Raw genomic sequence first — 25,623 nt, 5'->3', positions numbered from 1 at the left:
AAATCGAAGATCCTGCCTGCTGCTGCTAAAACCCAGCACAGCCAAATAAATAAATTAAATACTTTAAAAATTTAATATGAAGAAAAAACTCCTCTTGTTAAAACACAAACAAACAAAAAACTCTAATCTGCAACAACCTTGTGCTCCCCTTCAGCCCACAGGCTATGGGAAGCACCACCCTGTGTGGGTGAGGATCACTACAGACCCCAAACACTCTACCCAGTCCCCATTCCCAGCAGAAACTGTTCTGAACCTTCACCACTCTCACTGAGCCTCACCCTGAGCTCAGTATGCGTGTGGGCTAAGTCGCTTCAGTCGTGTCTGACTCTTTGCGACTCAATGGACCGTAGCCTGCCAGGCTCCTCAGTCCATGGGGATTCTCCAGGCAGGAATACTGGAGCAGTCTGCCATTCCCTTCTCCAGGGGATCTTCCCAACCCAGGGATCAAACCTGGGTCTTCCGCATTGCAGGCAGATTCTTTGCCCAATTTCTCATGTGGCCTGCTCTCAGGTCCAAGTCCCAGACCCTTTCAAGGTCAGCCTCCTGCATCCTAAGACTGGGTCTCTTTCCCCACTTCTTCCCAGCCAGGGCTCCCAGGGGATCATAGTTAAGTGCTCCTCAAGCACTTAAGCCCTCGGTGAACCTTGTTAAGCCCTCGGTGCCTTGTCCTTCTCTCCTCTATCTCGACACAATGGGATTTTTTCTCATGGTCCCATTATCACATATAAGCTGAAGATTCTACCTGAGCCCTGACTCACCCCTCAAGCTTCCAACTCAGTCAAACTCAGCATCCCACCTACACACACTTAAGACCCAACATATCCCAAACAGCGTCCTCACCTTTCCCCTGACACCTGCCCCAGGTCTGTCATTACCCAGAACCCAAGGCAAAACCCCCGCTCATCTCGCCCTCACTGCCCAAATCCAATCAGCCACTCAGTCCTGTTGATTCCAACTCCTCTACAGATCTTCCTCGGCTTATGATGGAGTCACGAGCCCATACACCATCGTAAGTCAAAATGCATTTAACAGGGCTTTGCTGGTGGTCCAGTGGTTAGGAATACACTTTGCAATGCAAGGTATTCCGGTTCGATCCCTGGTCTGGGAAGATTCCCACATGCTACGGGGCAACTGAGCTCATGGGCCACAACTAATGAGCCCATGAGCCTCAACTACTGAGCCCATGTGCCACAACTACTGAAGCCCACACACCCTAGAGCCTGTGCTCCACAATAAGAAAAGCCACTTCAATGAGAGGCCCTTCCACCACAAGTAGATTAGCCCAAGCTCGCTGCAACTAGAGAAAGCCTGCATGGCAATGAAGACCCATCACAGTCAAAAATTAAAAAAAAAAAAAAAAGCATTTAATACACTGAACCCACCAAACATCAGAGCTTAGTCCAGTCAACCTTAAACGTGCTCAGAACACTTACAGGAGCCTGCTGCTGCTGCTAACTCACTTCAGTCGTGTCCGACACTGCGTGACCCCATAGACGGCAGTCCACCAGGCTCCCCTGTCCCTGGGATTCTCCAGGCAAGAACACTGGAGTGGGTTGCCATTTCCTTCTCCAATGCATGAAAGTGAAAAGTGAAAGTGAAGTCACTCAGTCGTGTCCGACACTCAACGACCCCATGGACTACAGCCTTCCAGTCTCCTCCATCCATGGGATTTTCCAGGCAGGAGTACTGGAGTGGGGTGCCTACTGCTGGGCAAAATCCTCTAACACAAAGTCTATTTGACAATACAGTGTTGAACCTCTCATGTAGTTTACTGCATACTGTACTGAAAGTGAGAAACAGAACAGCTCCCTGGGTACAGAATGGTTGTTAAGTGTACGGGTTGTCTCCTGTCTTGATGGTGTGACTGACTGGGAGCTATGGCTCACGGATGCTGCCCAGCATCTCAGGAAAGCACCATGGGACTTCCCTGGTGATCCAGTGGCTAAGATTCTGGGCTTCTTGAGGGCACAGGTGTGGGTTTGATCTCCATTTTTGCACAATGTGGCCAAAAAAAAAAAAAAAGTCAAGAGAGCATCATACTGCACATCACTAGCCTGGGAAAAGGTCAACATTCAAAACTGGACATACAGTTAGTTTCTCCTGAGTGCATATTGCTTTTGCACCATTGTAAAATTGAAAAATTTTAAGTTCTGGGTTATTACTATACAGACTGTGTCTGTACAATTCTCAAACTCATTCCCTCTTCCCTGGCCTATGACTATCTTTAGCATTTAACCAGACAACTGGAAAGGGTGGCAGATTGTCTCCAAAGATGGCTTTCAACATCATCTCTGAGCCTGTGTGCCCTTGGGTGGTTCCTCTCATCAAGAAGCAGAATCTCTTTCCTCTCCCTTGTGTCTGGGGGGCCTGATGACCTGCTCTGACCAGAAGGCACTGGAAGGATGCCCTACAGCTTCCAAGGCCAGGCAGTGAGAGGCCTCAAGCTTCCAGTTTGGGGTTCTCAGATCTGCCCCCCTCCTCTCCAGCCACCATGTTGGAAGGAAGCCCAGGCTAGCCTTGGTGATGAGCAGTGTGGCACCAAAGCCCTGGCCACTCTACCACAGGCTCTGTGCTCTGTAATTCCAGATTTCCAGAGGCCCTCTCCACTGACTGGATGTTTGCTGCTCCTGGCCTTTGCTCCCACACCATCCCTAGGATCTTCACTGCCCTTCTCCCCCACTCACTGTGTCTCATTCTGCAAGACTCCAACTCTGGAACCCAGGCCCTGTCAGCATCCTTTCAAAGCACTTCAAATGTAGCTCTCATCTCCCAGCACCTGCTATGCTGTGCTAAAACCCCAGTTTCCATGTTACTTCTCCCCATGCCCTGAAGCTACCAGAAGGCAGCACTATAGTGTTTTACTCTTTATATCCCCAGGGATCAAGAATATGGTGAAGCGTGAGTTGCTCAATCAGTCGTGTCCGATGCTTTGTGACGCCATGGACTGTAGGCCACAAGGCTCCTCTATCCATGGGACTTCCCAGGCAAGAATACTGGAGTGGGTTGCCATTCCTTTCTCCAGGGGATCTTCCCAACCCCGGGATAGAACCAGCATCTCCTGTGTCTCCTGTATTACAAGCAGATTCTTTACATTCTGAGCCACCAGGGAAGCCCTAAGAACATGGTAGACACCCAATAAATGCTTGTTGAATTAAATTAAATATGCTAATTCTGTTTTAACTGATGCCATTTTTTGTCATCTAATTTTGTTCCATAGCTGGTGCTCTTGCCCTAAGGAGGGTGTGAGCACCCTGGGCCAGCACCGGAATCTTCTCCATCTCGTATACCCACAGTAGCACAGGACTGGGCATGTGACAGACTCAGCGTAGTATTTGATTCAGGGTCTAGCCAGGTGATTCTGAGCCCCCTCGATGACACTCACAGGTATGGAAGGGTGTCCGGTCGGGCAGAGAGCGGGTTTTCCTCCGAATAGGCAATGACTTTTCCATCTCTTCTTTCAAGATCATCTTTCCCAAGTTGGAAGTAACCTGGGGAAGGAGAGAGGAAGATGGATCCAAGGTGGCATCAGTACTTGTTTCTTTTTGTTTTTAACTTTTTTGACTGCATTGCATGGCATCTGGGATCTTAGTTCACTGACCAAGGATTCACTTGAGACTCCATGCTTGCATTGGAAGCATGAAGTCTTAACCACTGGACTGCCAGGGAAGTCCTGATACTTGTTTCTCATCTCCAAAAGGTTTGGAGTTGGGTCATTGGAAAAGACTCTGATGCTGGGAGGGATTGGGGGCAAGAGGAGAAGGGGACGACAGAGGATGAGATGGCTGGATGGCATCACTGACTTGATGGACATGAGTCTGAGTGAACTCTGGGAGTTGGTGATGGACAGGGAGGCCTGGCGTGCTGCGATTCATGGGGTCGCAAAGAGTCGGACACGACTGAGCGACTGATCTGATCTGATAGCACAGGCAGGAGTGGGGACAGAGTTCCTGAGGGGCTGGGTGGTAGCCTGGAGCCCATGGAGCCTGTCCTTCTTGTGGGAAGCTCTGCCACATTGGGTCTGGTCACCCTTGCGAGCAAGGAGTCAGAGCTGCTTGGTGTTAACTCTGCCCCAGGGGCCTCTGCATCCCAGGCCACAATGCCCAGAGCACAAGCCCATGTCACCAACAGTGGTCTTTCTGTGACTCCCTGGACCCCCTCTCTCTGCTTGGAGGCCAGCAGTCTGCTCACTCCTTTCTCCTCGTCCCATGAACTACTGTGGCTGCTGAAGCCAGGCACTGTCCACGCCACCCTTTTCTGTGCTTTTGGTCCTAATCATAAGTGGCGTCCCCCACAGTGACATGCAATCCCCATGTCCCTGTCAAAGCATAGCCTGACATCCTGGCAAAGAAGGGGAGCTCCTCACATGTTCTGACCACCATACTCTTCAGACATGAAGTCACTCAGATCAGAACGGAAGACACTGGAAGGATGCCCCGTGGCTTCTGAGGCCAGGCTCTGAGAGGGCTGGTAGCTTCCAGTTTTGGGTTCTCAGATTGCCTCGCTCCTCTCCAGCCACCATGTTGGAAGGAAGCCCAGGATGACACAGGGAGGCGGGCAGGGGTCTCCAGACACTACCTTACTGAGTTCCTCTCTCTGCCGCTCCCTGAGAGCCTTCATCTCCTCCCCGGAGTCGTCATCCTCTTCCTCCTCCTCCTCCTCGGCCCCCCTCCTCGACGCCTTCCGCTTCCTCCATTCTGTCTCTGAGGAGCACAGGCAAACAGGCACATCAGTCAATCAACACACACTCAACTTGCCTCTCCCTAGGGCTGCACCTTGAAGGGAACACTGCAAATCATTAAAACAAAAGCAATGTTTTCTAGTCTTGTAGTGAAGCTGGGTAGGCCACACATGCCCACGAGACTTAAAAGTCACTGGGGACCAAGACCTCGTCTCATTTCTCTTTTCTCTTTCCAGAGCTCTCATCACAGAGCCTGGGACGCAGTAGAAATTCAACAAATATCTGTTAAGCAGTGAAAGAAATGAATGGAAAGTGAATGAATGACTAACAAGCAGGGTCATTTACACCGAGAGGGATGGGAATGCTGGGGATGGGGGAGCAGGAGCCAGGAGGGCTCATGTAGGGTGTGGGAGTGGGTTCCTGGGGCTTCAGCCGGGCCTATGAGGCAGTGTCTGGGCCTCCCTCCCCTCTCCAGCAGTTTCTCCTACCCACAACAGCCAGTGATGGGGGGCACGGCCAGTAGTCCGTTTCGATCTTGGCTGGCTGGTTGGGGTCGGGAGGCTGGGCTGCGGGGAACTTGGAGGACTCGATGATGAGGTCCTCAATGGGGTGCTTGCTCTGAGGGCTGCCTCCTGTGGACTCTGCTGGGGTGAGGGGGAGGTCAAGGTCAGACCGGGCATACCCCGCCCAGCAGGCCACCTCCCACCCCAGCTCCCCACTCGCTCATGTCTCCCTCTTCACATCTGTAAGATGGTGGATACAACAGCAATACATGAGGAAGAGCACAGGGCATGTTATGAACATCTCCGCTTCTATGGTCCTCCCACCCTCAGTGCAGCCTCCCAGCAGGTGGTGGGAAAGGGGGTGCTGGTCCGTCAGGGGAACCCTCACCTCTCTGCTTGTAGATGGGGGGCTTCTTGTAGATATTGGAATCTGGGCGAGTGGTCTCTGTGGAGAGGGAGCAACAGTGGATGAGAAGGAGGCGGTGATAATGGGGAGGGATGACAGTGATGATGACGGGAAGGCTGGGTCAGAGAAGGGAATGGAGACATGGATTGGGAGGAGGTAGGAAGTTCTCAGGGGCCTTCCAAGAGCCAAGACAGAACTGGAGATCCTAGAACTGTCTCTCCCTCAGGGATTGGGACGTTTCACACTTTTCTGTCTGGGTGGGAGGGAAAATGCAACAGGTCCACCCTCTCTGGGAGCTCTGCCTGGGTTCCAGCATTAGCCAGTTCTGGTGGTGTGCATATATTCCAGAGAATAGAGGACCAAGAGTAAGGCAATTGGGTTTCTGAAGGAAAAAAAGAGGTCTTAGGGCAAGGATGTAGCCACGCTGATAGTAAAACCTACCAGGATGGTGGAAATGGGGCAGGCTGGTCCGGGGGGTCCCAGCAGTTCTCGGGGCTGAAGCCTGAGTGATGGTTCCAGGAGACCGGCTCTCTGCCCACACCTGCAGAGCAGAAGTGTGGTTCACTGCAGCTCCCGGGCCCCCACCCCACCCCTTCCACTATCTTGGTGTTCCCACCCTAGCAGCCCACATGCCCCCAACCCCAGGGCAGAGGAGGGCTGTCCAAGGACTTGATCTACTAATGGTGCCTGATCCAGAAGAAAGGATTAAGTGAGATCTTGGGTCAGACACAGATGGACCCAGAGCTGGCCAGTGACAGGACAAGGTCCACTGATTCCATCACCCCCTAGGTTCTGCCGAGCCCAGCCTGGATGTGTGTGGGGCAGGGGTTAGCTCCATCAGAGCAGGGCTGGACCAGTGTCAGGCGAGGGGCAGACTCACCTCTGGGGATGGTGGGGGGGATGTGGATTTGGGTGACAGCGAGCGCTGTGAATGGAGAGGAGGCTGGTCAGAGCCACAAGGGTGGGATTAAACCCTCGTCCCTAGGACCCCACGTGGGCTACTTCTTCCCCCTCGCCCAATCCTGCAATTGCTCTGCTGATTTCTGGGCCACCTCTTCTCTCTCAGTCCTTGGCAGCTCTCAGGGCTGGCCCTCCACCCTCTCTTTCCTGAAGAGGGTCCTAAAACTTTCCTGAGGATCCATGAAGAAGCAGAAGAAGCTGAGGATTCTGGATCAGTGTCCGTGTGCTCTGAAGGTGGCTCTGGCCCTGATCCCAGAGCTGAGCAACGACGGGAAGGGACAAGACCCACAGTATCCAGGATGGAGTCAGGGCCCCTCACCAGGCATTTAAGTCTCCCCATAGCCTGGCCTTCTCTCTTTGCTCAGCCATGACACAGTCCCCTTCTCCAATACAGTTTGCAAAGTACCTGTCCCGAGTTATCTCGTGCATTGACTACCTGGTGAGGTGGACCGGCAAAGGTACCACTTCTATTTTGGAGGAGGGGAAACTGAGACCACACCATCACACAGGTCACACTCAGCTAGGACTTCCGGCCTCCAAGTTCAGGCTGCTAAACTCGGCCTCTGAGCTGCTGGCTTCGGCATGCTTTCCACAAATGTGCTCACTTTCTGCCCACTCGCACCCCATTCCTACATGACCCCACTCCGTGCTGCTACCATTCAAACACGGCTTCTCCTGCTCTCTACCTGGAACCAGCTGGAGGCCAGTCCATCTCTGCCTGCTTTGTAGTACAAACACTCAGTCACCAGCTGACTGGTGATTCCCGTGCACAGGTTCTCTTTCTTGTTTTGGCATCTGGCCTCCAGGAAAGAAAGTGTGAGAGGGATTCTGTCCCCCACCCAGTGCGACTGGGGGAGTCCTTGCCCCGAGTCCCGTCCAAGAGGACCCTCCCACCCTTTACCTCCCGGCTTCTGGGCAGCTCCACGTGTTCCAGCAGAGAATAGGTAAAGTGGGGCTCATAGATCATGAGGTCAGGCCTCTCGATGTCCAGGATGGCCTTGTCCTTGGGGATGGCAGCCAAGTCCTTATAGCCCAGCACTTGATTGTCCATCTTGGCCTGAAGGGAAATGGTACCCATGGAACAGAGGAGCCAAAAGCCTCATCTAGAATACTGACCTTATAAGCCCGATTTGCAATTTATTAGGAAGAAGATGGGCAGCCATGATAGAGATCAGCTCCTATAAGTTAACATTTCTATTGTTTTCATTCTAAGGGTTTAAAGTGAAAATATTAGTCACTCAATCGTGTCCGACTCTTTGTGACCCCATGGATTGAAGCCCACCAGGCTCCTCTGTCCGTGGGATTCTCCAGGCAAGAATACTGGAGTGAGTTGCCATTCCCTTCTCCAGGGGAATTTTCCAACCCAGGAGTTAAACCTGGATCTCCTGCATTGCAGGCGAATTCTTTACCAACTGGGCCACCAGGGCAGCCCCTAAGGGGTTTTCAGTTCAGTCGCTCAGTCGTGTCCGACTCTTTGCGACTCCATGGACTGCAGCATGCCAGGCCTCCCTGTCCATTACCAACTCCCAGAGTTTACTCAAACTCGTCCATTTAGTCGGTGACGCTAGAGTGATCTTAAAACAATGATAGTCCTTCACCTAGCACTTTGGGTACAAGGAGACAGGACCAGACCAGCAGGAGGGGGTACACGGAATCTTCTCTGGATCTGGGGCTTTCTCTGCTTGCCATCCTGGCAGGACCATCGTCGTCTGAGTGAAGCTGCCCAGCACACAGCCTGTCCCCGACTCCTCCCTCCTCCCAGCCTGAGGACGCTGGTGGCTAACGGGTACTCACCACGATGCTGGAGGGAGAGCCGGGAACACTGGAGTCTCGGGAGGAGCTGACGCTCCCAGGGGAGGTAAGTGGTTGCTGGGGAGAGCGAGAAGGCAAGCAGGTGGGAATGTGCGTGGGTGCCAGGGCCGGGCTGGAGCAAGCGGGCTGGGGAAGGGGAGGGTTTCCCTAGGCCTCGGGGCCCCGGGGTGCGGTGCCACGGGCAACCACCAGGTGGCACCCTTGACTCCCGGACCTGACCCTCTGCAGGGAGCCGGGCCCCCACCGCGTGCCCCTCTGTCTCCAGCATCCCACTGCCCCTGCGTGGGTGCAGCCCCGCGCACCTTCTGCAGTCGTTCCATGCAGCAAGGATGTAGACGGCCGGATCACTCTCGGGATCCTGTGCGCGAGGGGAGACGACGCAGGCGTCAGGCTCTGTCCGGCTCCTGGGTGCTGCGCGCTCGGGGCCGCGAGAGCAGAGAGGGCGCTCCCCCGGGCTGTGGCGCCCTCATCCCTCGGTGACTGTCCAGGCTGCTGGCCGAGTGCAGGGCCTGGAAGGGGAGGGAGAACGTGCCAGCCGGGTCTGTTGGACCCGTAATCTCCGAGAGCGGGGGCGAGGACAGCCCCCTCTGGCCCAGCCTATCTCCGGGGAGCAGGGCTTCGGCTTTCTCATTTGCTCAGCCCGCGGGGACATCCAGCCGCCCGTCGCCCTCGGCGAGACGGGAAAGCGGACGGGCTGCACTTGTTTTTAAGCCATTGTTCTCTGGTTGGAAAGGAAATGACGGCAGGGGTCAGCCCTTCCCAAGGCAGTCTCCACATCCCTTCTTCCTCACACCTGCCCTGCCCGGCCTGTGGTCAGTTTCAGGCCCAGGGTCTCACTCCTTTGCCATGGCCTTTCCTTGGCTCTGTTCTTGGGCCGTTGCCCCTCTCCCTCTTAACCTACTGTCCAAGGTACCACACCCTCTCATAGCCCAGAAAGGTGTGGTGGTTTTTTTGTTTTTATTTTTTTGCCCCACATTATGGCATATAGTATCTTAGTTCTCCCACTAGGGGATGGAACCCATGCCCCCGAGTGTTGGAAGCACAGAGGCTTAACTTTCCATGGACTGACAGGGAAGTCCCCTGCCACCCCAGAAAGCTTTAACACAGAAGGTCTTAGTAATACTATGAGGTGGCTACAGCAGGCGGGAAGGACAGAGCCAAGGCAACTTGATGGGAAGCAATCAGGTCACTGACTGGGAACTGTCTCTCTGCCCTGGGTAGGATCCCTAACCAGTGGAGAAGGGAGGGGAGCCACAGCCCCCTGTGCCTGTCCCCGTACAGCAGAAAATCTCACTTGCAGGCATTTGGTAAAGCACCCTGGGGACCAAGGCCACATCCCAGTTGCCTACCATCTTGGAATGCCTGAGTTGAGGCTGCCCTCTGAGGTACTACTTTGCTGCAAGCCAGGGCCCCCTGGTTCAGCAGGAAGGCCTCTGGGCTGGATCCTGGGGAGCTGGGTCCTATCTGCTGCAAAGATTAGGAGTTCCCCTGGGGGCACAGCCCAGATCTGCTTCCTCAGTAACTCTCTTAGCAATCTTCCCATCCTCCCTGCACACCCCTGGACCAAACACATAATAACCATTCATTTAAGGCCTGGCTGAGTTTCCAGTGTGATGGTGACAGTGAGACTGTCTTCCCGCTGCTGGCAGTAAGCCACAGAATGAGAAAGCTGATGGCCACAAAAGGTACAGGGAAGAGGCAGCAATCACGTAGTGGTTAAGAGTGTGGGCTCTGGCCTGGAATGACTGGGGAGAGGAGACTCGGCTACTCAGAAGCTGTGTGACCTTGAGCAAGTTACTTACCCTCTCTGTGACTCATATTCTCATCTGTAAACTGGAAGATGGTTACAATATCTGTGTTATAGGGTTGCTCTGATTATTAGGCAAGTTATAACATGTGAAGTGTTTGAAATATAAATTCTATGTAAAATGTTAACTATTATGATGTCTATTGGAGAAGGCAATGGCACCCAACTCCAGTACTCTTGCCTTGGAAAATCCCATGGATGGAGGAGCCTGGAAGGCTGCAGTCCATGGGGTCGCTGAGGGTTGGACACAACTGAGCGACTTCACTTTCACTTTTCACTTTCATGCATTGGAGAAGGAAATGGCAACCCACTCCAGTGTTCTTGCCTGGAGAATCCCAGGGATGGGGGAGTCTGGTGGGCTGCTGCCTATGGGGTCGCACAGAGTCGGACATGACTGAAGCGACTTAGCAGCAGCAGCATGATGTCCATCTCCCTGAAGACTGATGAATTTAGATGGCTTTTTCATAGCCATTCTGCCACAGAAGGTCATGAAAGACAGGTCATTAGTGCTCCCAGTCTTATCTGTTACTCTGTATCAGGCCATTCTATTTCTCACTGTCTCTCCACCACCAAACTGCCTCCTGGAGCACAGGCAGCTCACTCCCACTCCCCTGCTTTTGTGCATGCCCTTGAACTATTCTCTTCTCTCAGATCCCACCCATCCTTCAAGGGTCATCCTTAACACTTCTCCTCTAGGAGACCTTCCCAGTTATTCTAGTCCTCACTGATAAACTCTACTCTGAATTCCAGTGGAACTTAAAAAGAGACCATGTAACTCAGTCCTTGATTATATGTTGCCTGACATGTATTTTTGCCAACTAGAATGGCTGCTAATTTCTACAATAATAATAGCTATTATTTTTTTGAATACTCAAGCTGGGTATTTTGACAAGCACTTTACAAGGATTATTTTGTTTCATCCCCCTAACAACCCTATAAAGTTGACCTGTTTTACAGATGAGAAAACAGAGGTTCAAAGAGGTTAAAAACTTTTCCAGCATCGTGGAGGTGAAAATGACTGTGTCTTCAGCACTGGCATGATTCATAGTGCCTTCCCAGTACTGTGTCAGGTTCACGGTGTGGACAGGCTAGCATTTGCCACATTTCGTAAGTCTTTTTGGAATTTTAGAGTCAGGCATTTCTAAGACGAGACTCTGACCATCAGGGTTACACTAGGTATTTGGTGCCCATGGAAAGACTCCATTCCAGAGCTTCATCTTTCTCTTGCTTTCTTAACACTTATTTTGTAATGCTTTTAACTAGGTGTCTGAGGACCAGAATAAACTCTAGTATATATTCAAAGAGCTATTAGCTCCCTCTCACTCCTCTTTCATCTTTACCTTGTTAACAGACAGTATCAAAATAGCCATACACTTGACTTAGTCCTAGAGGCAAGCACTCATCCATCCACCCACCTACCCATCCATCCATCCACCCATCTACCTATTCTTCAATGACCACAGACCACTGTGGTCTTATGGAGAATAGAATGATGAGTCAAAGAAGCTAAGCTGCCCCTCCAGAAATGAGACCATGTGTGTAGATAATACCTCTGCAAACAAACAGTTACATATGCCGATAAGATAGTATAAGGGGTGATGCAGTGGTTAGAGCTCTGTACTCCCACTGCTGAGGGCCAGGGTTCAATCCCTGGTTGAGGGACTAGGATCCCACAAACTATGGAGTGCAGCCAAAACAAAAAAAGATGGTATAAGGGGCTGTGAGAGGTCACAGGAGAGAGGAATCACTCCTAATGGAGTATCAAGAGGGGGGAATAAAAAAATTTTCTTAGAAGTGTTGGTGGTTTTAGTTGCTAAGTCACATCTGACTCTTGGTACCCCATGGACTGTAGCCCACCAAGTTCCTCTGTCTATGGGATTTTCCAAGCAAGAATACTGGAGTCAGTTGCCATTTCCTTCTCCAGGGGATCTTCCCTCCCCAGGGATTGAACCTGCATCTCATGCATTGCAGGCAGATTCTTTGCTGACTGAGCCACAAAGAAAACCCTTTCTTTGAAGAGGAGGTATTTAAGGCAGGCCTTGAAAGGTGCCTAATTGGAGATCCTGGAAAAACCAAAAAGGGATCCTTGGAAGAGATAGCAGCATGATGGAAACTGGAGACACGGGGAAGCGCTATGTCTGTCTGGGGACAGCAAACACGGCTGAACTGTGGAGCTCAAGAGGCTGAGACAGTTTTAGGGCAGGAGGCTGGGGACCAGACTGTAGATTCCTTGAGTTTAGACTAGAGGATTCCGAATATATTCTGTGGGCAACTGGGGCTATGGAAGGCTTAGGAACTTTTTTCAAAATGAAGAAGTGATAGATCTAAGCAGTGCTTTGGGGAAATGAGTCTGGCTGCAGACTGGGAGATGGATTAGACAGGTCCACAGAGAGACCAGCCGAGAAGTTATGGCAGTAGTCCAGGCAGGGGATGGTGAGGTGCTAGACTTGGGCCTGGGGCCGAAGAGGCAGAATGTGCAAAACAGAACTGGATCTGGAAACCCCACAGAAGGAGGGGCAGGTAGTGACAGGAGAAGGGGAGGCAATGAGTTCACTTCTTGCCAGGTTGATATTGAGGTGGGGGCAGTAGCGGGAAACACAAATTTGGGAGCCATTTGAGCTAGAGGTGGTAGTCTGCACTTGAGGTTGCCAATGGAGAAAGAAGATCAAAAATAGCATTCTGGGAAGTACCTAGAGGACTAGAAGAAAAAACGAGCTGGAGATGGCCTGAAAGGGAGGGCGAAGACGAGGGCTGGGGGTATACCTAGTGATTCTTTGTATTTTCAGTAAAGGACCTAATAAACAGTGAAGGTACAATAAATATGAGAGAAAGGGTGGTGTGTGCTGTGCTCAGTCGTGCCCGACTCTTTGCAACCCCATGGGCTGTAGCCCACCAGGCTCCTCTGTCCATGGAATTTTCCAGACAAGAATACTGGAGTGGGTTGCCGTTTCCTTTTCCAGGGGATCTTCCCGACCCAGGGATGGAAGCCCTGACTCGCAAGTTGCCTGCATTGCAGGCTGATGCTTTACCACTGTGCCACCCGGAAAGAAAGGCATTTGGGGAGGGAAAGAGAGGTTGAGAAAGAATGTCATGAAGGAACTTCCCAAGTGGTCTGGTGGCTAAGACTCTATATTCCCAAAGCTGGGTTCCTGGTCAGGGAACATTCTACAGCTAAAGATCCTGCATGCTCCAACTAAAACCTAGTGCAGCCAAGTGTGTGTGTGTGTGTGTGTGTGTGTGTGTATATATATATATATATATATATATATTTTTTTTTTTTTTTAAGAGAGAGAGAGAATGTCGAGAAGCCCAGAGTCCATTGCCCAGAGAAGGGAAGATGTGTGTACAGGAGATACAGCTCACCAGTTTGGCTGTCAAGGCCTGGCAGCCTCTGAGAGCATCCGCAAAGGAAGCGTGAAGCCTCCTTGTTAGTAATGGGGTGCAGGGTGGAGGGGTGCAGGTGGCCAGGAGGCATAGGCCAGGGAGGGGCAGTTCTGAGAAGTGTGATAGGCAGGCAGGAGGCAGGAGAGTAACTATGGAGGAGGTGAGCCTGGTTGAAGGTTTTTCAGGAAAAGGTTTGTAAGCAGTGGGGAGTGAGGAGTAAAGGCTCTCAGTGGAGAGTGAAGAGTACAGAGAAAGAAATTATGGCTCCTCTGAAAGGAGAAGAAAGGGAAGTTGGTAACTGCAACCTAGGGGCATTTAGAGGGAGCTGATTGGAGAAGGCAATGGCAACCCACTCCAGTACTCTTGCCTGGAAAATCCCATGGACAGAGGAGCCTGGTAGGCTGCAGTCCATGGGGTCACTAAGAGTCAGACACGACTGAGTGACTTCACTTTCACTTTTCACTTTCATGCATTGGAGAAAGAAATGGCAACCCACTCCAGTGTTCTTGCCTGGAGAATCCTAGGGACGGGGGAGCCTGGTGGGCTGCCGTCTGTGGGGTCGCACAGAGTCGGACACGACTGAAGAGACTTAGCAGTAGCAGTAGCACATCCCAATTAGGAGGCTTCTATTTTCCCGAGAAAATCGAGAGAAGGGCATATGCAGACCCAACACGTGGGTTAAAAGTGAAAGGGTTAGTCTCTCAGTTGTGTTAGTCTCTCAGTTGCGTCAGACTCTTTGTGACCCCATGGACTGCAGCCCGGCAGGCTTCTCTGTCCATGGGATTCTCCAGGCAAGAATACTGGAGTAGGTTGTCAATTCCTCCTCCAGGGGATCTTCGCCACCCAGGGATGCAACCCTGGTCTGCAGGAGGATTCTTTACCGTCTGAGCCACCAGGGAAGCCCAGGTGGGTTAGGCAGAGGCTGAAGAGAGTAGAAAGGACTGTAAGGGTCATGGTGGGGCCTGTGGACAGCTGAGCATCTGGGAGAACAGACCTTCTACGTGTCCTGGAGCCTCAGGCTGAAGCTGGGGGTGGCCCAGGCAACCTTCCCTTGAACACCATTTGCGGGTGGCTACAGCGTGGGGCAGTGACTGCCCATCAGAGTGGTCACTGCCCAAAGAGGGAGGGAAGGGGGCCACCGTGAACCAGGTCACAGGTTACAAGGTCTTGAACTGAGACGCCCCACTCTCCCCTGCATGAACATGGTCCTACAGGCGCAGCCACTCAAATGATTCAGAATAACGATGTCCCCGCTCTGGCCCCAGCCCCTTCTGCACAGCGCCCGCCTCATCCCTTGGGCTGGGTCTCTTCGCTTTCTGCTCTGAGCCTCCTTCTTTCTCCACAGCGCCTGGTGTGTTGGAAAGCACCCTGCGGCAATTGTTAATATCTTACCCTTTCGGGGACCTGGCATGTTAATTCGGGACTAACCTGAAGGAGTGAAGGTCTTACTAGTGAAATATTAAGCCAGCAGAGAAAATGTTTCGGGGTGGAGTAGGGGCGTGGGGGAAGAGAAGGGCGAGGGGGAAGGGAGGGACGGAGGGAGTATTTTCGTAGCTTCTCTCAAATCACGTTTTACGCCCGCGAACCGCTTACTCCACCCACGCGTAGCCCCTCCCAAAGCCAGTTTCCTCGCGCGTCCGCACCAGCTGCCCCTGCTCGATCCGCGCCTGCTTCCAACCGGTGCACAGCCCTCGTCTATGCACGTGCACTCCCAGGTCCGGGCTGCCTCCGGTGTACAGACCAAGAGGGCAGGCTGCAGCAGGAAGGGAGGGCGCAATGAGAGGAAAGGGAAAGCGCCGCGGAGGAAGGCCAGCCCAGGTGGCGGAAGGGCCATCTCAGCTGGTCCGCGGCTCCCAGTCCTTCCATCTCTGCCCCACCCTCCCCAAGCTGTGCAACTGCGCCTTATCTGAGCCCCCAGCCCGGCTCCACCTCACACCGCCCGCCCCGTCTCCATAGCAACTAGAGCCGCTTGGCCTGGGTGATAAGGCCCGCCCACCCATCCTCGCGGGGGCCGGTTCCAGGTAGGAGCTGAACCTGCCTCGGCTCCCTGGACTTTGAGAAACGGAGGCTCGACCTGAGGTCTGGATCCTCTAGTCAGCTTTCCCCCGCCCACATTCTAAACCAACCACCACTTGCTCTGGGCCAGGGACTTGCACCCATCCTCTCTAGCTTCACACACGCTTACGTCTCCCCATTAGGCGATGAGAATACGGCTGAGAGATTGACTTGCCAACTCCCCCCGCCCCTACCCCCGCACCTCCCCATAAAAATCAAGCTGGAATTCCTACCCAGGTCTATCTCGGGTCAAAGCCGATGAATGCTCTTTTCCGTGGGTCCCCAAAGATCCCACTTTAATATGGACTTGGGATTTGGGGTCCCGTGCTCTAACCTTATACTGCGGAGCCACCAAAATCCTGCTCGCTGAACTGGCCTGTGGACAAGGAGCAGAGAGGCTGGGGGTTGGGGGAGGGGGTTGGCCTACGGGCTCTGTGCCCTGGGGCAGGGAGAAGCCAGGCTAGAGGCTGGCTGTGCAGACAGTAAACGGCTAAACGGGTTACGCAATGGGCAGGCTGTCCCCGTAGGTTAGGGGTCAGGTGGGCACGATTCTACTCCTCTCCTTTTTCACCAATTTCATTTACAGTGTCCCTGCCTGCTTCACCCCATTTCTGAGTCCCATCCCGCTCTTTCTGCTTTCCATCCCTTTTTTCTTTCTTTTCTTCATCTTTCTTCCCTTGGCTCTGTTTCCCTTTCACCCTCTCCCCCTCCCGGCCCCACCCCCGCAGTTACTGTGGCAACAACTCAATGCCAGAAATAAAGGCAGGATCCAGCTAGGTCACCAGTTTCCAAAACAGCATCCCAGGGTGGAGAGGGGAAGGGTGGGCCAGAGCAGCCTGGCCCTACAGGGGAGGCCCTGAGGCTGGGGTCTGTGTCTGTGTTTGGGTAGCGGGGGACACCCACAGTCGCCCCTCAAATCCCCCTACCCTGGGCTGGTGGTTCATGGAAACATCCTGGCCAAGCCTGCGCCTGCACCTTTTTAAGACTGTTGGAGTCCCCACTCCCCTCCTCTTATTTTATCCTTCTTCCCCACCCTATTTTTAAGCCCTGCTCTATCTGCTAGGAGTAGGGTTGAGCTTCCACTAATGCCAACCCCCAACAGCACCCTCTCACACTCTGGTGAAGCATCATCACGCAGGGGCAGGAGGGCCCAAAATCTGGGTCCCGTGTTGGGAACCCATCTGCTCAAGGTCCTGCTGCCCCTTACTTCTGATGATAGCAGGGCCCGGCCCTAGGCTCCCCCTTCCTCCCCCTCCCTTAAATATGCATCTCATCTTCCGGTTTCTTTTAGCTCTCTCTTGGGTTTCTGTATCCTCAATCTACACCCCCAGCTCTGAAGAGGCTCCTCTTGCTATGCTCCCCAGCCCTTCAGGTTTGCTTGGTCCTCAGCTTGTTCCTGCTCTGGCCTCTATTTATAGCTGGTCCTGTTGGCAGGTGGTGGTGTCACTTTAACCAGCTGGATGGATAGGACTGGGGGAGATGCAAGGGAGATGGGCTCCCAAATTCAGTTTCCTGAATCCTGGGGGCATCCCTATTCTGGTCTTTACATACACGCATAAGCTCTGAAGGAGGAATTCCTCAGACCTGCACCCCCAGGTGGACAGTTTGGCTCAGGTGTTGGACATGTGGCCATGGCAAGGCTGGCAGCACGGAGCGCAGACCCCCCCTTAGGGGCACAGGCACTTCACCTACACAGGCAGCCCCCGCTGAAACACAGTTGCAGAGCAAACACATGCTGCTTGCAAGATCACGCCCCCACTTTCCCAGCAAGGCCCCCCCCACGCTGCCATGCGGTACTTCTGACACCCGCTCACACCCCCCACCTTGTCTGCTGTTCTCCACGCTCACAGTCACCCGCCCCATGGGTTGACACCCCCTCCCCAAGCATGTGCATGGCAAGGCACACAGAGCCCCCACTTACCCATCCCGTGGGCACTCCCCATGTCCCCTCCTTCCCAAAGCAAGACTGCCTGCTTTTTCCCATACCTGTCCTTGCTCCCCTGACTCGCGCATCCTGGCAACCCAGTCCCCTGGGAAGGAAACACTCTGCCCCTAAAGGGCAGGGAGCCTGGCCTGCCAGGCAGAGGGAGGGGCAGAGCTAGCAAGGGGGTACTTCTGATCCTCCTTGGGTGCCTTTGCATCTGCTCAGCTCCCCCGCACCCACCTCCCCTTCAAGCATTTCTACAGCCCACACCGAAAGAGCACCGTAGTCAGGCCTGTGGCCACGCCCTGCCACCTAGTCTGGCCAGCTAAGGGCTGGAAGGGGGCTCCCTGGGCCCCTCCCCCAAGGAGCGGGCCCTACACCAATGGCACTCAGGCCTCCGAGTGAACTACTCCCCTCTCAAGAGCATCTGTGGCAAGGTGGCAGGAGACTGGCAGACCGGCAACCCCCACTCCCCTCCCAACATTCAGCAAAGACAGAAAGCTCTCCAACCCAACCAGGCGATACCCCACCCCCTACAACCCACCATCATTGGGACGTCTGGCCAGCATAGCTAGGGGAAGGGGGCTACTCGGTGATACCGTGGCTCACCCCAGCCCCTCAAATCAGAAGGAGGTAGATCAGACCAAACCCGGCTAGCCTTGGGGTCCAGCCCATTCTCCCACTGAACAAGGGGCCACAGCTGACCCCTCCCCAGGGACTCCTACCCCCACTCAGAACCTCACTTCTAGGCAGGTGCTGTGGCCAAAATGCCCACAGAGGAGAAGAGAGGCGGGGAGGGGAATGGGAGGGATGTCGGGGTTCCTGCCACCTACCTCTTCCCAGACATTGAGGCCCAGATGCTCTGAGGCCCCAAGCCGGCAGGGGCAGACGCAGATCCGGGGCTGCAGCTTTTGCTCCGAGTCCAGGTAATAGGAGACTCTTCCAGGAACCCAGCGTGCTCTCCCGGAGTACAAATAACCAGATAAAAGCCGGCTTGGGGTGGGCGAGTGGGTGGGGAGCTGGTGAAGGAGGGGACCTACCCTCTGGGCCCCCACTCCCTCACCCCCACCCTACTCCTCCGCTGATCCCGGATCTCGATCCCTGGCCAGGCGAGAGGGCGTGTGCGCGGGTGGGCAGGCCAGGCAGACGGCGGCGGCAGGGCGGGCCGCAGCTCCCCACTCCTGCACCCTCCCCACCTTCAGCTGATAGCGTGTGGCCGCTGGCCTGCGGGTGTGTGTTTGTGTGTCGGCTCTTCCACCTCGCTTGCTCGCTGCAGCTCAATCCATTTCAAACAAGAGGAGCATTAACCAGGCATCATGACGAAGCAGAATCGGAAGCAGACACGGCCAGCCGCTGGCCTTTTTCCCTTTCCCACACCCACCCCCTGCCCAGCAACACTCATGCTCACACACACAGCCCCTCGAGCCTCCTAAACAGCCAGTGTTTGCGTCGGGGACGGGGGGAGGGGGCTTTACTGATCACAGAAGGGGTGACGACACTTGGTTTCTCCAAGTACCTGTCTCTCCCACTCATCACCCACCACCAGCGTGGCCTCTGGGGTCCCTGCCTCCCCCTCCCCGCCCCCACCCCCCAGGGTGTGAAAGCCCATAGATGGCAAAGGGGATGGGTGTGTGGGCTGGATGCCGGAATTGGTTACCCGAGGATTAACCCTCTCCTGGGGAGGACAGAATGGGAGGATTCAGGAGACCAGGTCCTCAGGACAAGAGACCAGGTTGGCCCTTCCATAACCCAAATCTCTGGGGGATAGAGCACAGCGGTGGTTAGTGGGAAGTAAGCAATTCTCTCTCCAGGGCAGGGTCTTCAAAAGAGAAGTTCTTGCCAGGGCATGCCCAGGCCCCTGTGTAGAACTGTGGGAACAGAGACACTGGGAAAACCACCCACAACTCCGGGACCCTGTCATTGGCCTTTTGGTTCCCTCTGGGCTCAGCGCAGAGTCTGGTTCACGTGTGACCCCTGGGAGCAGGTGAGGGAAACCTGCCAGCTGACCCTGGCCCCAGCCCTGCCCCCTCTCCACCTCTGTGCACTTGCCTACCTAGGCAGTCCTTACCGTTGCCCTGGTAACCACTGCCCACAGCCGTTCAGCTGATGCTATCAGCTGTCCTTGGGGAAATCTAGAATCTGGGGAGGGGGCTCTGGGTTAACAGAATGGAAAAATCACAAGGGGGAGGGTCTTGAGGGGACAGGTGAGAGTGTGCTCTGGGACTTCTTTCTCAAAGAGAGTAGGGCAGGAGAGGACAGGTAGGGACAGGAAGGGAGAGATGTGTCTGGGTTAGTGGGAGACAGAGAAGAAAGAATCCTGAAGGATGGGCTCCAGAAAGAAAGAAATTAAGACGACAGGTCACTGAATGGCTGAGGAAGAGTGGAAAGAATCTGGGCTTAGCTGTTGGATGTACCCCGGAATGGGAAGACAGGGAGAAACACAGGATCCATGGAACCTTGAGAAAAAGACCAGGAGATGCTGCAGGAAGAGGTGCACCCGTGATGTGGCAGGAGCAGGCCACACACCCAGCAGAGGGGAACAGGCCTTTCTAGACAGCCAGCCTGGCCTCTCAGCTTTCTGACCCTGCAGCCCCACCCTTACTGCCCTGGCCCCACCCTAGTCCTGCACAGCCTCCGTCTCCCACTCCAGGAGACCAAACGCCAGATAGCCCTTTAGAATTCTTCATTTTTTCCCACTACTTTGGATCCTTCTCTGTTTTCATGTGCCACCCCCTCCCCCAGACCCCATTCCAGGAGATTCGCCTTCCGGTGCCAGGGTCCCCAGAGGTAGGGCTGGAATGAGCTGTTGCCAGGAAAGACAGCTGGGGTCAGGGGCCTGGAATGAGGTGGCTCAGGAGGAATGGATAGGAGTGGAGCATTCCCCAGGGAAAAAAGCACACTGGATAGAGAGTGGGGGTGCCAAGGGGAAAGGGCAGGGGGAGGGGGAAGGGATGGGGGGGTCTCTGGTACCTTCAAGGGCCTGGGGCGTGGGGCAGGAGCACAGCGGCTTCCTCTGTGACATACACCTCCATCCCTCGGCGCATCTCCTCTCCGCCTCCCGTTGCCAAGACAACCTGCCAGCTCAGCCGAGGAGGCAGCAGCGGCAGGGAGGGGGGAGGAGGCGGCTGTGACTCCTATTGCCTCCTCTTCGGTGATGGAGGGGGCCTCAGTGCTGGGGTGGGGGTGGGAGAGCTTCAGGAGCCCCACCACTCTCCCCTTCCCTCTCCTTCCATAAGGCTCTGGGATTGGCTCCGGGGCGGCCTCAGGAGAACCTTAATTCAGGGCCAGATAACAGGCCCATCTTGGGGAGGGAGTCGGCACTGGGCAACATCCCCCAGTGGAGAAAGCTCAGCGTGGAGTTGGGAAGAACGGTAGGAACAAGGGAGGGATGGCTTCTGTTGAAGGGTCAGAGGGCGGCTTCTGGCAGGAAGGAGAGGCCCTGGGTGTGGCTGGGGCTGGGCACGCAGGCCACGGGGCTCAGAAGCCTCCCGGTGCCACCCCTCCACTGTCTCTGAGCACCTCCTTCCAGCCATAGATCCTCTCATTCCCCCGACTGAGAGGAAGGTCGGCACTAGAAAGAGAGCTCTTTCATTCCCAAAGGGCCCATCCCCACTGTCCCTCAGTCCTTAGGAATGTCCATCCAGGGGCAGGCCAATACCATGGGTGAAACTCTCCCAAGGGCCAGCCCTGGAGCCGAGGGGACTGCGGAGTTAGGGCTCCCTCTGTCGACCCAAGGCTTGGTAGCTGTCAAGGTCATTCCTTGCTGAGGGATCCTGATGCGTGTATGTGTGTGTGTATGTGTGTGTGTGTTGCGAGGGCACAGCCAGGCCAGAAGACCCTTCCCTCGCCTGCCTCCCTTCATCTCTGGTCTTGCCCTATGGGGAGACTTGCTCTGCCTCTAGCCCTCTCCTCTTGGGGAGGCCCCAGACTCCTCAAGGCCAGCAGAATGGTCCAGTCTTCCCCCTTGCTTGCTGGTCACCCCATCAGGCTGGGAGGAGACTAGAGGCAAAAGCTTCAATCCCAGAAGCAAGCACCCCTGAACACCAGGTTACTTGTGAGCTGGGCCCGGGCAGGATTCCTGGGCACTGCTGGGCTGCACCCAGGAGGCTGCTAACAGGAGGAGCAAGCTTACCTTTCAGCTCAGCAGTGCCTCAAGGCCTTGAGGATGGGTGCTGGAGTCCACAGGAGGGGGCGGGGGCTCCTGCCCCTCTCAGGAGGGTGGTCCCAGGCCCAAGATACCTAGTTCTTGGTTCTTTCCCCAGCAAGGTCACTGGTGCCAGCTGTCCTGACTGGATGCTGGCCCTGCAGCCTGCCCCTTCCCTGGGGCCTATGCCCTCCTCTGGTCTCACTCCAGTACCCCTTGCCCCGCCCCCTGCATGACCTGCTGAGGAGGTCTAAACATTAACTCCTGGAGAGGCTAGCTGGGCCCTTAGGCGGCTAAGAAGGGACAGTGCCAGAGAACTGGACCAGCGGGAACAAAAAGAAAGACAAGGGCCTCCGAGTGAGCCTTTCTCATCAGTTTGGAAGATACATCCCCTATCTCCGAGCACTGGACTGACTGTCAGACCCCAGAATCTTAGTCCCAGTGGCTGCCCCAGACCAGCCCCTCTCCTCCAATCCCTTACCCCACAATTGCACCTGGTCACCTCCCTTCTCAAAGCCCCTCACCATCTCCTCCTGCCACAGCAGAGACCTAATCGCCATAACGTGGCTCAATCCTTTCCTGCTGCTTCCTGAATGCAAACTTTCAGTGCCAGACAAACCCATTCACTGCTCACAGCTCCTCCTTGCCCTGTAACAAATCTGAACATTTCCCTGTCTTGAAGCCCTTCTTCCCCTGCTGTTTTCACTCTCAATATTTCCCCCTTGCGGGTCCTCTTTGCTAACAGAGATCCTGTTCATTCTTCAAGATCATGCAAACCCCAGCCCTTCCCAGCACCGCCCCCCTGTATACATCCCTGGAGCCACTGTGCCTGGCCAAGGAGTGGAGGACATCGCACTATAGACGTCACAGACAGGAGAGAATCTGGACTGTCCTCCTCCCTGGCTGTGGGCGTAGGTGAGTTAACATCTCGGAGTCTGAGCCCACCCACACATGACATGGGAATAATCTCACCCACTAAATGAGCGGTTCCATGTGAGCTGGCCTTGTGTGCTGCCTGGCACATCTCTGGAGTTCAGTACCCATCAATGTCTTTACTTCCTCCCCTTTCACTCTTTGGGGATGTACCACCCTTTTTTTTTTTTTTTTTTTTTAACACACTGTGGCATGTGAGATCTTAGTCCCCTGACCAGGGATCAAACCCACGCCCCTGCAGTGGAAGCCCGAATCCTTAATCACTAAACCATTAGGGAATTCCCACGAATGTACCAAATGCCGCTTTGCAATCTTTGGTACATCCATTAGGGGTAAGAGACATTCCCACAGTCCTTAAAAGAACTGTCTTTTTATAGGTATAGCCTATGTGCTAAGTTGTTTCAGTTGAGTTCGACTCTATGACCTCGTAGACTGTAGCCTGCCAGGCTCCTCTGTCCACGGGACTTCTCAGGCAAGAATACTGGAATGGGTTGCCATGACCTCCTCTAGGGGATCTTCCCAACCCGTGGATCGAACCTACATCTCTTACATCTCCTGCATTGGCAGGTGGGTTCTTTACCATTCCAGCCACCTGGGAAGCCCCATAGGTTTATCCACCCCCGCCTCAATTAAATTTTCAGCATCTTGAGTTTGACAGAGGATGACACAGTGTCCTGTCCATCTTTTTAGTAACTGAAGGGCTAACACGGCGGCGTATGTTGTAGGAAATACATAAATATTTGGATTAACTGCTTAGGACCCCTCCTGCTCAAGTCCACCTAAGGATGGAGCTTAGAGGCAGGATTCTGACTTTTCATCCCACCTCCACCTTCAGGGACCACAAGGTGCTGGACTTCTTTCTGGGTCTCCAGTTGGTTTATTTCTTCAATAAATACTCTGTGTAACATACCGTGCTGGGTATTATGGGGGAGCCAAAGACTGACTAAATCTACATCGGAGTCCCTTGTTGTCCCGCAGAACCATGACACGAGCATAGTAAGTACAGTTCTGGAAAAGCCGTGATATGTGCCCTAAAGCCAGGGCAAGTTTATGGTCAGAGGAACCAGGGACAGCAGAGATGGCCACTGTCCCTGGGGGAGTGAAGGGCATCTGTAGAGCTGAGGAGATGGCTGTGGTCTGGACACGCCAGCGTGCTGGTGAAGGGTATCCTGGGCAATGGGAAACTCATGAGCAAAGATGGGTCCAGCGGGAATTCCTGGGCAATTCAGTGGTTGGGACTCTGTGCTTCTACTGCAGAGGGAAAGGGTTTGATCCCTGATCAGAGAACTAAGATTCCACAAGCTGCGTGACATGGCCAAAAAAAAGACAGGCTCAGTGTGCTTGTTGGATGGCAAGGGTTGTAGTTTGGCCAGCATTCTTGAAGGGGAGCTGGAAGGATAGGGCTGAAGGGGGGGCCTGGGCAGGACTGGGCAGGGGCTTGCAAGCCATGCTGAGTCTGCTAGAGATGGTGTGATAGAGGCAGAGCTGTGGTGTAAGAGAAAGCAAGGCGAGTTGAACAAACTATGTGATGTCCTGAGGAATGTGTGTGTAGGAGAGAGACCAGTGGAAAGCCATTGCAGTCATTGAGACAGAGCTCAGTGTCTCTGCACCTTGGGAAGTCCAGCCAAGGTGCAGAGTTTGGTGGAGAAAGCAGCTGGGTACAAGACTGACATGCTGGTTTTCTCAGAAAGAGACAGGGGAATAAGAGAGTGGCGCAAATCTCAGGGCACGTTTCTATGAAGCAGGGCCAGGAAAGAAACAGTCTGAGAAGGAGAGAAGGAAGGAAGGATGGTCTAGGGGGGCCGGGGAGGAAAGAGCTTCCAGGACAGGTGATCCTTCCAGGTGTCTAGGGTAGTGAGACTGGGGCTGGGTGACTGGGAAGTCACAGCCAGGGGAGTCAGAGGGACTGAACAGACAGACATTAGTTAGAAACCAGCTTGGACGGCTAAAGCGTGAGAGGATCTCTGCCCTGACTTCCTGCCTCAGCTGCCCTCTTGCCTCAGCTGGCTGTTTGGAGGACAGGACAGAAAAGGTGAGATCAATAGGTAGGCTATTCTTAGCCAGAGTTCTTGGGCATCCTAAACGGAGCACAGGATTTGAGGCGAGCTGCCACCACCCGCCTCCTGCCACACCCTCCCTGAAGCGGATGTGTTCAACTCACCCTAAGTGTCTTCCAACCCACCATGTCCATTCCCAACCCTCACACTGGCTTGGAATACTTAGTGCGCCCAGAAGCAACCAGAGCTCCTGCAGCCGTCGGAGGTCCACGGGAATTCTCCTTCTAATTCCTGCCACAGTCACAGATACTTTCAATCTCACCTCTGCACCCCCTCCCCATGCCCCCACACCAGGTCCCATTATTAGAGACCCATTCCTTTGCTTTCTTCCTTTTAGCATCTTGAAAATCACTGCCAAGTAGGAGGGAATGAGTTGAACATACTCTTTTTTTCTCCGCACTCTCCGTATCTCTACAGAGCATGAAGAGCCCCCCTCCCCCCCCCTCCACCGCCGGGTACAGAGCCTGCATTCTGCAGAGGCACGAAAAGGTGGGGTGAGATGGCTCCAAGGGCCCAGCCGGGGACCCATGACCACAAGTGGGGGCGAGACCTGCCAGGCTTGGGGTGGGGGTGGGGCTAGGGCACTGTCTGAGGTGGCACAGGCCTCCCCAGCTGCCTTCCTCTCTCACCCTTCCCCGTTCCCTGTCCCTCCCCGTCAGGTCTCACCACCTCAAAAAGCAAGAAAGGAAACAGTGAGGGCTTTCTGGAGCCGGCCCCCAGAGGCCTGTCTGAGCTGGGGAGGTCACAGAGAGGGAGGGAGGGGCCGGAGAAAGGCTGAGAAGAAAGGGGAGGCAAGACAAAGGGCCCCGTGCACCTTTGAAGCTCTCTCTAACCCCAGCCAGGGAGTGGTGGGGGTGGGCCTGAGAGCCCGGCTGGGGGGAAATGGTCCAGAGTTTTAAAGAATGTCTCAAATTCCTGCGGAAATCAGAGGGATTGTAAGAACTCCCCCTCCCCAGCACA

At 54.3% G+C, this 25,623-nt stretch overlaps 1 protein-coding gene across 18 annotated transcripts in view; it reads right to left on the bottom strand.

Moving 5' to 3' along the window:
- Positions 1-25,623, bottom strand: part of DMTN (dematin actin binding protein) — a 32,278-nt gene that overhangs the window by 5,496 nt on the left and 1,159 nt on the right. For 2 of the 18 annotated variants that reach the window (XM_044940085.1, XM_044940091.1), the window contains exons 1-9: positions 20,500-20,673; positions 8,662-8,868; positions 8,342-8,416; positions 7,449-7,604; positions 6,029-6,128; positions 5,570-5,626; positions 5,167-5,319; positions 4,576-4,700; positions 3,383-3,488 (exon numbers count right to left, since the gene is read on the bottom strand). In XM_044940085.1, the coding sequence (XP_044796020.1) occupies positions 3,383-3,488; positions 4,576-4,700; positions 5,167-5,319; positions 5,570-5,626; positions 6,029-6,128; positions 7,449-7,604; positions 8,342-8,416; positions 8,662-8,679 (790 nt within the window). In that variant the 5' untranslated portion in view covers positions 8,680-8,868; positions 20,500-20,673. Of the gene's footprint in view, positions 1-3,382; positions 3,489-4,575; positions 4,701-5,166; positions 5,323-5,569; positions 5,627-6,028; positions 6,129-6,467; positions 6,513-7,448; positions 7,605-8,341; positions 8,417-8,661; positions 8,869-15,838; positions 16,088-17,591; positions 17,747-18,362; positions 18,490-20,499; positions 20,674-21,661; positions 21,828-25,623 lie in introns of those variants that run through there. The other 16 variants (XM_044940092.1, XM_044940094.1, XM_025281822.2 and 13 more) reach the window with 15 other exon arrangements.

The sequence above is a fragment of the Bubalus bubalis genome, chromosome 3 (assembly GCF_019923935.1).
Source record: "Bubalus bubalis isolate 160015118507 breed Murrah chromosome 3, NDDB_SH_1, whole genome shotgun sequence".
Lineage (NCBI taxonomy): Eukaryota > Metazoa > Chordata > Mammalia > Artiodactyla > Bovidae > Bubalus > Bubalus bubalis.
This window is presented reverse-complemented; position numbering and strand designations above follow the sequence as displayed.